This window comes from Orcinus orca, chromosome 13, assembly GCF_937001465.1.
Source record: "Orcinus orca chromosome 13, mOrcOrc1.1, whole genome shotgun sequence".
In the NCBI taxonomy this organism is placed as follows: domain Eukaryota; kingdom Metazoa; phylum Chordata; class Mammalia; order Artiodactyla; family Delphinidae; genus Orcinus; species Orcinus orca.
The window spans coordinates 59,881,747-59,896,702 of NC_064571.1; the positions used below are offsets into that span (position 1 = coordinate 59,881,747).

The 14,956-nt window shown below is 40.4% G+C and overlaps 1 protein-coding gene across 11 annotated transcripts in view; it reads left to right on the forward strand.

Moving 5' to 3' along the window:
• Positions 1 to 7,012: 7,012 nt before the first annotated feature.
• THUMPD2 (THUMP domain containing 2) overlaps positions 7,013 to 14,956 on the forward strand; it is a 45,765-nt gene continuing 37,821 nt past the window's right edge. For 4 of the 11 annotated variants that reach the window (XM_049695824.1, XM_049695825.1, XM_049695828.1 and 1 more), the window contains exons 1-3: positions 7,014 to 7,169; positions 12,472 to 12,607; positions 13,982 to 14,388. In XM_049695824.1, coding sequence (XP_049551781.1) covers positions 7,044 to 7,169; positions 12,472 to 12,607; positions 13,982 to 14,388 — 669 coding nt within the window. In that variant the 5' untranslated portion in view covers positions 7,014 to 7,043. Of the gene's footprint in view, positions 7,170 to 12,471; positions 12,608 to 13,981; positions 14,389 to 14,956 lie in introns of those variants that run through there. The other 7 variants (XM_049695823.1, XM_004265026.3, XM_033419211.2 and 4 more) reach the window with 4 other exon arrangements.

Consider the following 14,956-nt stretch of genomic DNA (forward strand, 5'->3'; position numbering starts at 1 on the left):
GCAATAAAGCAAGATACATACAGTGATTAAAGATACAGATATTGGGCTTCCCTGGTGGTGCTGTGGTTGAGAGTCCGCCTGCCGATGCCGGGGACACGGGTTCGTGCCCTGGTCCGGGAGGATCCCATGTGCCGCGGAGCGGCTGGGCCCGTGAGCCGTGGCCGCTGAGCCTGCGCGTCCGGAGCCTGTGCTCTGCAATGGGAGAGGCCACAACAGTGGGAGGCCCGTGTACCGCAAAAAAAAAAAAAAAAAAAAAAAGGATACAAATATTATTATCTGTCTGGGATCTAGAAGCTCACCCAGTACCAAATAATTGCAGCATTATGTCTTATTCTGAAGGTATTTTATGAAAGACCCAAATGATTGCCTAAGCTGGTGCTACAGATTGCATCTTTCATTTTGTATCTATATTGTTTTTCTGTTAAGCTAAGTAATTAATACCACTATTAAAAATTATAGAGGCTTCCCTGGTGGTGCAGTGGTTAAGAATCCACCTGCCAATGCAGGGGACATGGGTTCGATCCCTGGTCTGGGAAGATCCCACATGCCGCGAAGCAACTAAGCCCATGCGCCACAACTACTGAGCCCGCAAGCCACAACTACTGAAGCCCGCGCGCCTAGAGCCCGTGCTCCGCAACAAGAGAAGCCACCACAATGAGAAGCCCGTGCACCGCAACAAAGAGTATAGCCCCCACTCGCCGCAACCAGAGAAAAGCCCGCGCACAGCAGCAAAGACCCAACACAGCCAAAATAAACAAATAAAATAAAATAATGAAATAAATAAATTCATTTTTAAAATTATAGCATTAAATGGAAATAGAATATCCTTCATTATTAAATCTAAAAATTTTTTTTAAAGAATTGTTGGGAGACAAGCCTGATTATGTGTGGATATAGATCAGAAAGAATTTTCCAAGAGTGCTAGAAAATCTATTTTTCAAAGCAGCACAAAATGTCCATGGGCAGCAAAGTATTATCACCCTTCAACAACAACAAAAAAAAATAGAAAGATATGAATACATAATAAAGTAAGTTTGCTTGCTCCACAATTTACTCTCAACTCTTCATGCCAACAATGGGAGAAAATTGACGGACTCAAGCTAACATTCTAATAAAATCTCCAGATTCTGTTCTGCCAAATACCATTCACGGTAAAACAGGGTGTTCTTTCTGTATTTTCGAGGAAATAAAATCTGGTTGTTTTTGTTTATTTGCAGATCACAGCTGCTTGAGTTTAAAGGTGATTTTTTTCTTCAATGACCACTGATAAACAGGCAAAATAAAAAGCCGTCTACTAGAAAGCAGTAAGACTTACAAGAAAATGAAAGGGGGAAAATATCAAAATATGGGTATCCTAGGTAGTTTGGGACGTTTCTGGGGCTTTCTTTGGACTAGGAAATAGAAAGGTAGGTAATAGCAAACCTCTCAAGGAAAATAATTCCTAGTAAACATACACATAAATGCAGCACAAGAAAAGGAATATTAAAACAGCAGTCGGAGTAAGGTGAATATAACTGCAAGAAGAAAATGGCTTTATTTTATCTAGGCAATATAGTTCACGCAAGCAAATTGAAGAAAATTGTAGATTCAGTCATTCGTTCAGTCAGCAGATATATCCAAGAAATGATTTTCATACTCTCTTCTAACTGGGACATTATAAAGGTCTATCAGATATAAATACAGTTTTATGGGCTCAAAATACATTTAAACAAATAAAACCACATCAAATACCCTAGCGTCTTGAAATATGCATTAAACACTCAGCACGCTTTTCTGAAAAAGCACTGGATACACTAGGTTTTATTTGTACATCAAAATAATTTCATGCACTGCATAACTAAAGGAAGATAAAATCTATAAAAGCGTTGTCTCTCTAGATCAAAGCATGGCAGTTGCATCTTTTGAATTTTGATGCTACAATTAAAACTACAGTGATATGAACACTAATGAATAAATAATGCTTTAAAGCAGTATTTACATACACGACGCAATAATTTTCTGCTAAGTTTTCTTTTTTGACTGTGCGTTCAAAGAAGCACCACGCATGATGATTACTGTGTGCATGTAAGTGGTTTAACTGATCGGTATGTGACCAAGAGCTTTTCCCCAAACTGCTTTTGCCCTCCAGACATACAAATACATTGAGTCTTTCACAGCCTGCCCTGACTTGGTTGGAATGTGTGTGTGCAACAGACTTCTGTATCTAAGGTTTTACCACAATGCTACAATTCAATTGAATTCTAAAAAATTTATAAAATCCTACTCTTTTTAAATTACTGTGTTGGGCTATGTGAACAGAGTTCATCATACCTCCATGGGGCTTCCTAACTACATATCCACCGTGGGGAGGTGGGTTTCTGAAGGCAGAGAATGTCCTGACTTGGCAAAGATGTTCAAAGTGAGCTGAGAAGCCACAGATGTGACAAGTGTTCACTCAACTTCAGAATAAATTCATTTGTTCAATCTTGTTTATAAAGTGCTTACTATATGCCAGGCCCAATTGCTCTCCTTTCCTTCCCATATATCACACTGTATTGTCATCCTTTATATGTCTCTCTGGGCAATCCAGCACCATCACATTACCTCCCATTAAACTGAAAGATTCTCAAAGGCTGGGACCTTGTCATATCAACTGATACATTGCCATAGACTCAATAAATATTTATGAATGAATAAATAAATGGTAAATGTATAAAATGTTATGTTGTAAAGGCAGGAAAAGAGTTTCATGGAAGATGTGGCATTCTAGCTTAGCCTTAAAGAGAAGAAAGGGAAGAGAAGAGGGTTCTAAACAAAGGGAACAGTATAAGCGAAGGCCTGCGGCGAGTGGGGAAAGTGCAGGCATTTGGGGGAAGTCAGCAGTTGAATTGGTTGGTATATAGCAATGGTTCCTTCCTGGGGAGAAGGGCCCCGGCTTGTCACCAACCCCACTCAACTGTACCAGAATACAGGGGAGAGGGGGATGGCAAGCCCGACATATTGAAATGACTCCCCAAGTCATTCTGAGGAGAATTCCTGGTAAGGAAATGTTATTTATAAAGCGTGGAGGGGGAGGCTAGAGAAATGGTGAGGCAGGGGGAAGTAGCAGGCAAAGTTGCAAAGAAGTTTGTCTTTGGGGTCCTCCTGTCCCCTGAATTCCCTTCAGTGGTCTCAGTACTCTACTCTTATCTCCATGTCTCACTCACACAGGCCCCCACTGATATGGTGGTGATAGCAATCCCTTCTAGCTGAGGGGGATTTCTTTAGCGAGTGGCCTTCCATTTAGTCACGATTCCATCCAATTCAGCCTTCACTGACCAAGAGCCCACCATACACAAGCCAGCATACTCTCCTTGGATGCCCAGATGAATGACGTCATCCCATCCTCAAGGATCTCGCAGTCTAAAGCATTTGAATTTTAATATCTAAGTTCATACATCAAATGCTTTTAAGAACTAAAGGAATTGCCAATCGCACCAAAATAGGGAGAGAACTTGAAGGAAATAACCTTGCCCTAAATTCCTAAAACACCCCCAATTAAAAGTGTGTCTGTTCTAAAATTGCTCGTGCCAACTGCCAACTTCCTATGTGTTAAATCTGCAATATTCAATCAGCAAAACAGCTGGCTAAGCTAAACATCTACAGGGATCAGTGGTTCTTCTTCAGTAGAGACATTTTTGAATGAGAAACAGAAATGATGGAGGAAAATCATTCGCATAATAGGGAGAGAATTCCAGGCAAGTCTCCTCTCAAAAAACCAATTGTTTTCTCCCTAAAGAGGCAGCTCTCCACCTGTTTCATCTTATCTCAAGCATTGTGTGAAAGGCATTGTCGGAAGGGCTGTGCTGCAGCAGGGTCCAAGGGTGTGTAAATGCACTTGACCCCCCAACTGGAACAAGAGTGGCCCCTGACCTTGCTGACCAAAGGCTCCTGGAGAGGCAAAGACAACAGAAGAAGGGAAAAGCGGGGGAGGTAAGAGGAAGATGGGCTGTGCAGGCATGGTTTTGTCCAGGAGAGCATATTGCTGGCCAGCCTGAGGCTGGAGAAGTTATTTCTTCTTCTGCCTTGGGCAGCACTGCTGTGACCTGGTCCCTACCAACCTTTCTACCTTTACCTCTATCGACCTCAACTCATACAATTTATGCTCTTATAATACCTAACTGCCGCTGTGGCCTTCTGTCTCTGTCTCTCTCTGTCTCTCTGTCTCTCTGTCTCTCTGTCTCTCTCTCTCTCTCTCACACACACACACACACACACACACACACACACACACACACTTGCATCTGCTGCTCCTTCTACCCAAAACTCTACACAACTATTACAACCCCTCACCCTCTCCCCCATCCCCAGTGAGTCATTTAACTCTTACACAACCTTCATGGCTTGGCGCAGAAGTGATTTTCTCCAGGAAGCTCTCCCTGCGGCCTGTTTGTTTGTGCTGCCACAGCATCCTGGGTAGTCCTCACTAAATCAATCTCACCATCCTCTGAGCCCCTTGAAGTCCAGACCCTTACTTACTCATCTTTGTATCCTCAAGACTTAGTGCGGCATCTGGTAGGGAGTGGGTCTGGTACGTGGTGAACTGAATGGGATACCGTATGTCTGGGTGCTTACCATCTTGGGTCCAGAATGTAGGAAGTACTATGGAGGTTTCGTGGGTTTCCCCAGACAGACTTGAGAGTCAGCAGCCTCAAAGTATAGAGAAGTTGGAATAGCTATGGCAACCGCCAAGAGAACAAGAACATAAGTCTGGAGGGAAAAAAAAGATTTCACCAAAATGCATGGGTCCGAGAAGAAATTTTAGGACTGAAGCTTTGAAAAGCCCACGTTACCTGACTCCATAACAATTTTCATGGACTTCCCTGGTGGCGCAGTGGTTAAGAATCTGCCTGCCAATGCAGGGAACACAGGTTCAATCCCTGGTCCAGGAAGATTCCACATGCCGCAGAGCAACTAAGCTTGTGCGCCACCATTACTGAGCTCACATGCCGCAACTACTAAAGCCTGTGCGCCTAGAGCCCGTGCTCCACAACAAGAGAAGCCACTGCAATGAGAACCCCGTGCACTGCAACAAAGAGTAGCCCCCACTCACCGCAACTAGAGAAAGCCCGCGCATAGCAACGAAGACCCAACACAGCCAAAATAAATAGACAAATAGATAATTTAAAAATTTTTTTCATAATACTGTCCTAGTGGACCACGAGCTGAGGAGGGGGTGGGACAGAGGGAAGGGAAGTCCATTATTCACCTTGGTGTCCCATCGTGAAGCGCGTGAGACATACTGGCTAGACAGATACACATTTAATAGTTCCTATATATCTGATTCATATAACTACAGAGCTAATTTAATACTGTTCATACTATAGTAAGGCGTCTATGCTTCCCAAGTTATATATTCATTGTCAATTTAATTCATAGTTTAAAAACAAATCCCTTCAAATACTGTTAAGAGAGTCAATCAAATCAGGTGGCCCAAACTGGATGGTGTATTCATTACCCTGACGGTTAACTTAGTGCAAGAAATGTGACCTGTTTCATGAACAGAAAGACATTTTGTGGGAGCATAGGAAGTTCTGCTCTTGGGCCTAGGAATTCCCAGTTTGAGCCCAATGCTTGGTGAAGACAGAACCGGGCTCCTTACATGAGAAGAGTAGTGGGGAGAGATGGAGAGGAGGGGAGGGAGTTGGGAGGAATGCAACAGAGCTCAGTATAGTAGATGCCAAGGTGGCTAGGTTCCAGCCTCAGCTGCACCACTAACTCACTGTCCCTTGGCCTCTCTAGGCATCAACTTCCTCAATCTGAAAAACAAGACAGATGGATGAGATGATATTATATCTCCCTTCTAAAAAAAATATTTCACGCCTTTATTTTTAAAAGTTATGCCAGAGATATAATTTCTTTTAAAACTATGCTAATGCATATCATGCTTGATTTTTATTACCTATTTTTATTATGCTTATAGTCAAAGATTAAAAATAAGAGGACACGTTGCTGTACTCTTATTTGCCTTCTTATCCAAGTTCCAATGGACTTCTGATGAACTGTCTTCTCCGAGGTACAAGAGAAGGACCTATTACTGCGGTAGCTTCCTTTGTTATAGACATTTAAAGCGTAGCAGTTACAGATGTTACAGAGAAATCATTTTTTAAGGCTTTATTTTCCCATCTTAAAAAAATATTTGATTTGAAAATATTTTTAACAAGTTACTCATCTGTTTTATTCACCAACAATTTATCAGTTGGAATAGGATTTCTCATTCACACATCTCGCTACTAGCACAAACCAGTAATCTTATCCACTTCGGGAAGAGAATTGGGGTGAAATCTAATGGATATTTCAAGCATCACATCAGTTAGCCCCTATAGTCTGCCACATTTTACGTTGCTTCCCTATAATCATCATTCATTTCTTTAGCACCGCGAGGCCATGAGTATCAGAGGCAAAGATGTGTCGTGATATCATCTGCTAAATATCTAACAGATCGATGGCAGTCTTTATTCTTTCTGAAATAAACTCTGCCACCCTCTATGTGTGTGTATATATATATATACATCCTTTTTTTTTCTTTTTTGCGGTACACGGGCCTCTCACTGTTGTGGCCTCTCCCGTTGCGGCCGCTCCCGTTGCGGAGCACAGGCTCCGGACGCGCAGCGTCCATGGCTCACGGGCCCAGCCGCTCCGCGGCATGTGGGATCTTCCCGGACCGGGGCACGAACCCGTGTCCCCTGCATCAGCAGGCGGACTCTCAACCACTGCGCCACTAGGGAAGCTCTATATATCCTTTTTATATATCCCAATCATATCCCTTTTATACATCCGCATTATAGTTCCCAATCATATCCCTTCCACCTGTAATTGTAAATAATTCCAGATGCCTAATCAAGGGGGTTCCAAGCAGTTAACCTAGGAGACCCACATGGCCCTTCCCAGCCGATCGCACCCTCCCGGGACCTCCCTTGCCGGCTCGCCTTTAGCAACACCCGGCCCTCCCGCCGCGTGAGCGCCGCCTCCGGGTCCGCTGCGCCGAGGCGCGCGTACCCGAGGCCACGTGACCCCGAGCCGCCATGGCGGCGGTGCCGGGCGGTCGCCGCTCCGGGCCTGCAGCGGGCGCCCGCTTCTTCTGCACCGCGGGCCGCGGCCTGGAACCCTTTCTGATGCGGGAGGTGCGGTCGCGGCTGGCGGCCACGCAGGTGAGTCGGCCTGGTCGCGCGCCTGGGCGGGAAGCAGGGCAGCCCAGTCCCCGGCCCTGGCCGTGGTGCCTCCCCGCCGGGGTCCGTCCCAGACCCGGGAAAGCGACGTGAGCCCCGCGCTCTCGGCCCGCGAACCCACGGAGGCGACGTCCCGGCCCTCGGAGTTCTGCTGGCAGGTCCTCTAATTACTGCCGGAAAGACCCGCCAGCCGTTTTTCCCTGCCCATCTGTTACCGCGTATCTGTCATGCGTGAAGTTTTGTTAAAAAGAGGGTTTGACGCAAGTTACTTCATGGATTCTTTAAAAGAAAAGTGATAGTGCCTATAATTAGAATTAGACCTGTCAGAATCCTTTCTCCATCCTTTAAATGCAAATATAATCTTCAGGTTCAGCTGTTTTTGTCAGTTTCCCGACAATGATTATGTTTATCTCATAGGCCTTTTGGGAGGATTAAATGATAAAGAGTGTGTAACGTACACCTTAAACACGCAGTAAATAGTAGCTAGAAAAATTCTCTTGGAAGCCTCAGAGGAGGAAGTTAACAGTTGCTGGCATTTATACGCTGTTAATTTCAATGAAACGAAGGAGGTTTTAAACATCAGTTTAGGTTCTAGGACGTGCTGAGCCTGGTTCTTGAAAACAGGAAAAGGATGTAAGAGAAAAGTGCTCCAGTATCTTGGTGGGATATATATGACAGCGTGAATGATGTGTTTTTGGAAAATGAAAGCTTAATGAAAGAAATAGACCACTCTACTCCCAGGACTCCTGCAGTGTTGAAGGTCCACAAAAGGAGTTTCAGTGATGAGGGGGTGGGGAGAGGAGGATAGAGGGGTCATGAAGAATGGCATCAGTCTTTATTAGACTACCTGCCATTTGTGGGTTTGGTCACAGAATGTCATAGAGTATTGAATGTAGCTAATCTAAAAAAGCAACAATAGCAACTGCTGACATGGATTAAGCATTTAATATGTGTTAGACAATTTTCACAACTGCCCTATGGTATGAGGTAGGCTCCACATTTAACAGAAACGGAAAATGAGGCACAGGTAAAGTCCAATAAAATATTCAAGTCGTGGAACCAGAAAACAGCAGAGGTGGGATTCAAACCCAAGCTGTCTGAAATCAAGCATGAGCATATTATCATGTTCAACCTAGGCAGGCTGGGACCTGGGTCCAGTTCCTTAAACACTGTGTGGCCATGACGTCTTGCTGCACTGAGTTTTTAAAATGTAAACGTAGAGTTCTTGGTATGAAAAACAGATGGTTGACCCAGTCTGCATATGCTGCATTATTAGAAAAAAGATGGTCTCTGCTTGTTCTCAGTCTTTGCCATTTGCTTCTCCATGGTGTGGTTTCATATGTTCCTCTATCCTCTGTTTCCTGTAAATCGGAGTCCTGTAAGTTATAGCTAGCACTTGGTCATATTCAGATTTGATTTTTTTTTCTCCTGGTGGTGGGGCAAGCCTCTCTATAGGTTCCTGTGTATTTTTAAATATTTAATTTATAGCATATAAATATATACTATAGTATGTAGTGTGTAGAGTACTTTATAAAGAAATGTGTTGGGGGGCTTCCCTGGTGGCGCAGTGGTTGAGAGTCTGCCTGCCGATGCAGGGGACATGGGTTCGTGCCCCGGTCCGGGATGATCCCACATGCCGCCGAGCGGCTGGGCCCGTGAGCCATGGCCGCTGATCTGTGCGTTCGGAGCCTGTGCTCTGCAACGGGAGAGGCCCGCGTACCGCCAAAAAAAAAAAAAAAAAAAAAAAAAAAGAAATGTGTTGGGTAAAATTAAGCTTTACTTTGTAATAATGTTTAACGTGTTAAATACTGTTATTATAACAATAAAAGCAGGAACAGTAATTTTGAAGATAGTAGAGGTGTCTCCAATGCCAGCTGGCCAGGAAACCCTGTCAGTTGATTAATCAGCCTTTATAAATCCACATAGCAAAGACAATTAACCCAGGTCCTTTTGTTTTTACTTTTTTAGTGGGGTCATGATGATAGAGGGTAGTGGGGTACAGCTAAGCAGATAGTTGAGTTGTTTCATAGTTTTTCATTTAATGTAGTAAAGTATATATTTTTAATTCTCTCTTCTAAAATGATCCAAAAAAGCTCACACCCCACCTCAGTCCTTCACTTAGCGCTTTAAAATTAATTCCGAAATTAAATGGCATCTGTAGAATTAGGAAAACTTTGGTATCACCCTATATTACTGTACCTTACTTTTTTGCATAGGCTTAAGCTTTTCATCTTTGTGTCAGACTTGAATCCCTGAATTTTAAAAGAAAGGTAAAACTGCTAACTGCCTAGATAATGCTAGCCGATAACAGAGCTATTTTTTTCTTTAATAAAGGCTGTTATTTCATCTTCTGAAGTGTTAGACATAAAACCAGCTGGTTTTAGGCAGTTTTTAATGATTTAATTCCAAATGGAAAGAACAGATTGGATATATAAATAAATTTTCAAGGAAAAAATACTGGGATGAAATATTCTAAAATGCCACAGTTCTCCCTAATTATTGTAATTGAATATGATCAGTTACAAACTAAAAAAAATGAGTAACGGTAGCTTCAGTGTTTGAAATCATAAACACCAAAATTCATCTCTCTACTACTTTGAGATACAATGTCTTTACGAAGGGTGAACTGTTAAAGTGCTTTCATATATATGACTGATTTCTCACAGTGGCTGTTTTACAACTTAATAAACTGCTTCTGATTACATGCTCATTTCTTGTAAAAGGAATGTAGGCCTAATGTTAATTTTTTAAATAAAGAGAATAATGTTGCTTTTGGTTTTGAGAATGTATTTAGTGCCTCAACACATATTATTCTTATGATTGGATACCCCCAATAAATTAAATGACCTTTTAGGTCCTCTTAATTAACTTTATTTTCAGTCAACGCTTTTTTGTTCTTCACCCCCCCCCTCAAAAACAGATATTTTTGGAGGAAGTTCATTATATAAACTGTTTCCCTTGATACTCAAGTAAATGAGAAAAGATAAGATCTTTGTACAATTGAATAACAAATTTAATGTCTAGACTACTTAGGTTAAAATCACTGGTCTAGATGTTTGCGTCAGTTTGTTTATAAGACTTGGATCTTAAAACCATACATTGTCAGTAAAATATTTATTTCAGTTCCCCCAGAATCTTGACAAAGTACTTCATGTCTGTTAACCTGTTTTGTGATGGCTTAACATCAGCTATATTTTTAGGTCAAGTAACATAAAATCTAAACTTCTAAAAATTTACTTTTTAAAACTATGTCTCCAAGTTCTAAGCACTTTTGAGGTATATATTTAGTTTTGACTTTAGAGGGAAAATGTCACCTTTGTAACAAGAAAGAAGTAAATTGTAGAAACCAGAAGTTCTTGTTTTAGTTACTTCATTATCCCCTTAAATACTGATTCCTAAACATTCTTCTCATTCCCTATTTCCTCCATCTCTCTTGGTCAGCTACATTGCTGGTACCTAAGCTATGTTTTTTTTTTTTTTTAATTTATTTGTTTTTCCAGCTGTCTTGAGGTATAATTGACATACAACATTATGTAAGTTTAAGGTGATTTGATACATTTATATATTGCAAAATGATGACCACCATAGCATTAGCTAACACCTCCATCCCGTCATATAAGCACCATTACTTTTTTGTGGTGAAAACATTTCAGATCTACTCTTTTAGCAACTTTCAGCTACATAATACAGTATTACTAGCTGTAATCACCATGCTATATGTCAGAGCCCCAGAACTTGTTACTCTTTTAACTGGAAATATTGGGGTTTTAATTGTTACCAACCTAGGGCTTCCCCAGTGGAGATTCTTCTTCATCAAGCTAGAGTGGTAACCTCAGAAATTACCATCTGCAAAGCTTAGTTAGACCAGGTCAGATCAAACATAAAACATTTGGAGTTCAAATTCCCATTGAATGGGAGCTACCTACGCACATGGGATCCCCCAAATTCCATGGTTGCCTCAGTCCTAGGAAATGACATAAAACCATGTCAGTCAGCCCATGGCCACTGCTAAAAGGAGAATGCTAGGACTGTCCACATCCATCCTGAACCTGAGGGCGTTGGAATGACCCAAAAGGTTTAGGGTTCCATTGGCATTAAGCACCATTTGCTGTACCTCATTCGACTCTCTGTGAGTCGGCGCTCTCTTCATTTTCCTTTCTTCCCTGACTTTGACCACATAGCCATCCTGTCTCCAAAACCTCTTTCTGTTTGATGCATACTTCTTGCTTCTGTCCATTTTCCAGTTCCCACAGCCAAATGGTTCATTATTTCTTCCTCAGTAATCTACTTCTCCCTCCAGCATCACATTCACCACTCAGTCCTTTATGCCTCTTCCACAGTAATTTTTTCTGCCAGCTAATTTAGTGCTGTCATAGTTTTCATCAAAAGCCTGTAATACTTGACCATTAGCATGTGTGGTACTCGAAATTTTGTGACCGTTATCAAGCCGGCCTGAGCTACACCATCCATCCACCTGACACCATCAGTCAGCATCACACAGCAAATGCTGCCATGCTGACTTACAGTTTACTTCAGCCGGGTTGTCACTCCCATCTGTGTGTTCTTGCCCTTTTTTCTTTTGTTAGAATCCCTCTTCCTAAGTCTTGTAGGATTCTTCCCCGAGACTTTTACTAATGATGGCTTCCATCGTTGGTGCTACTTATTGTACCTACAACTTATCAGTGCGTTTATTATGTTAAGTTTTTAGTTTTCTTCTGGGTTTAATGCAGATTGTTGTCTTATAAATTTTACATTTTAATTTGTATGTCATTGTATGCCTATTACATTATTATTCATCTTTAAGATTTATACTGTATGCTTCCTTGTAGACCACGAGGTAGATGTTTAAGAAATACCTACTGATTATTTTAACCTTGGGCTAGACACCTCATTTGTCCTCTCCATTATGCCTTTCCTTTGCCCACTCGTAACAGTTGAGTGAGATTTGATAATTAATGAGTATTTTGTGTTCTATTTTTTTAGTAGTGTGTGCACACACACACTTTCCAAAAGGTAACATAGAAAGATTATGATCTTGGTCACTGACTATGTGACTTCATACAAATTATTTAACCTCTCTAAGCCTCAATTTCCTAATCTATAAAATGGGGATGATAAAATCTACCTTAGACGGCTGTTATAAGGATGAGGGGGAAAAAAATGTATTCGGAGTGCCTAGTACAGTGTCTGATAAATAGTAGATACTTCAGAAATGGTCATTTTTATTATTGTTAGTCTAGGTGCTATGTTTTAATTCATTAATATCTATTTTTTCTATCTCTAGGTTGAATATATTTCAGGAAAAGTTTTTTTCACCACCTGTTCTGACTTGAATATGCTGAAAAAATTAAAATCTGCAGAAAGGTTATTTTTGCTGATTAAAAAGCAGCTTCCATTTAATGTTTCTTCTGTAAGTAAAGGTACAGTGTATACCTATTGCTTTTACCCCCCATGATATATTGTACTCCAAAGTTTTCTGCTTGGTAATTAATATGTAGCCATTTCACATTTTTAAGATTCATTCAGACCCGTGGGATCGTTAATTAGTTATTTTTCTGTATTTCCTGAACATTATCACCTAATTATGTCTCTTCTCTTTGCAATCTGCTGCCTGTCTTCTGAGATTTTAGTGTCCTAAGTCACATTTCTTCCTTAAGAATTACGATCAGACACCTTCTCTAGAACTGTGTGTGGTCAGTGCATTTATTTAGATTTAGGAGCATGTAATAACCCAAAATGCATTGATTTAATTAATTGGTCAAAACTGTCACCATCTAAATTTTAACTGATGAGTGATATAATTGGAAAAATACTACATAGTAAAATTTCCTGTTTGGGGAACTTTAAATGTTTTGAAAACACTTATACCCATTTATAAAGCATTAGAGTTAAAGAGGGCTTAAGAGATTTCTTGTCCACTCCCTAATTTTATAAATATGCTGCTGAAATAATGTAAAGATCTTGATAAAAGCAACAAAATAGGATCAGATACATCTGGATAAAACATTGCCTTAAACCTCATTTTGATCACTGCTTGTGCACAAGAGACCATGTCATCATATAGTCTATAATAAAATGTGTCAAGAAAGATACAAATGGCGAGAAATCAAGACAGGGCAGAAAAATGGTTTTAAAGCAAATCCTAAGGTATTATATTGTGGGGTCAATAAAATTTCATCCCTATATTCCAGACACTTTCATCTTTAGAGAACTACAGTAATTATTCTTGGGTCATTTTTATGTCCCTTGTTCATCAAGGAAAGGTTACATTTTATCGAGCATGGCTGGCAGTCCCTAAGTTATGAATGGGTTGTATATCTGAAGTGTTACTTTGTGGGAAATCATTTTATTATCTGTGCTAATATTGTATGGTCTAAAATAGTCCCAAGATTTAGTTGCTCTGTTTTTGAGCTCTGTGTTTTGCAGTTTATTCTGTTTTTTTAAACTTAATTTTTGTAGGCAAGATCAGCATTATTTTAAAGATCAACACATGCTCTAGGTCTGTAAGTATATTAAGAGATGCATATGTTATCGTAGGACAAATGATCTTGCTAAAGAAAATGATAACTTTGTAGGAATTTTAAAACAGTTTTGACGTTAAGTATGGAATATACGAATGAACTTTATTCTGTACAATATTCTTATGTTAAATTATATAAATTCCAGATGAAAGGGAAGTCACTATTCATGTAGCAATTTAATAAAATTTCTTATTTTAAAGAAATAAAGGTAATGGGATTTGGGGGGTGATGAATAGCTTCAATAAAGGGTAAACTGAGATTTTATTTATTTAGGAAAAATATTTAATGAAATGCAGAGACTTACAAATGATGATCCTGAAAGTTGGTTGAATGCCATTTCAATTTGGAAAAATCTTCTTGAACTTGATGCAAAAAAGGTAAAACTTTCTCAAAAAAATGCTAACCCACTAAAAAGAAAAGTGGAAGAAAATGACATCATTGCTAAGAAATTGAAAACAGCACAAATGCAAGAGATACAAGAGAATAAGGAATGCCAAATGGAAAAACAAATAGAAGAAGAAACACTGGAGCAAGGAAATTTTACCACTAAAAGAGACAAATCTCAAGAAGAACTTCAGAACGATGTAGCAGAAGCAGTTGATACTCAAAAGCAGAACGACTTAACTTTCAGAGTTTCCTGTCGCTGCAGTGGAGCCATTGCAAAGACCTTTACTGCACAGGTATACTTTCCCCCTCCAGAGTGGGTTACCATGTTCTAAAAGAATTTATTACTCTTTAGATCTAAAAAGAGGTAAAAACCTTTCTCAGAATACATAAACCAGGCCCAGACAGATAACTAGGCCTAATCTCATATAACTAAATCTCTTCTAAAAATGCATTTTCCTTCTTAACTGTACCTCAGATGCTTAAGAGGAATAGTATGCCATTCTATGTAAAGACTTCCTTTTACTTTCTCCCTAAAAGTTTCGTTAAACGAATAGATATCCTTTACATTTGGAAATCCTAATATCATGGTCTGAAGCTTTTTGGCTTTCTCTGTAGTTCGGTTCTGTGTTTATTGAATTGTTGCTCTGCACCAGGTCCTGCATGTGGGATTGTCCCAGGACCCAGATGCAAATACACAGATGGACGTAAAAGGAGAGCAGAGACCACGAACAGACCCTACAAAGTTCAGTAATATAAAGGGCATAAGCCTAGGTCCTTTGGCCAGTCTTAAAATCAGACAGACCCTTAAGTTTGAGCCTAATGCTATTGCTGGTAATTTTTGAACATATAGGATTGCCATAG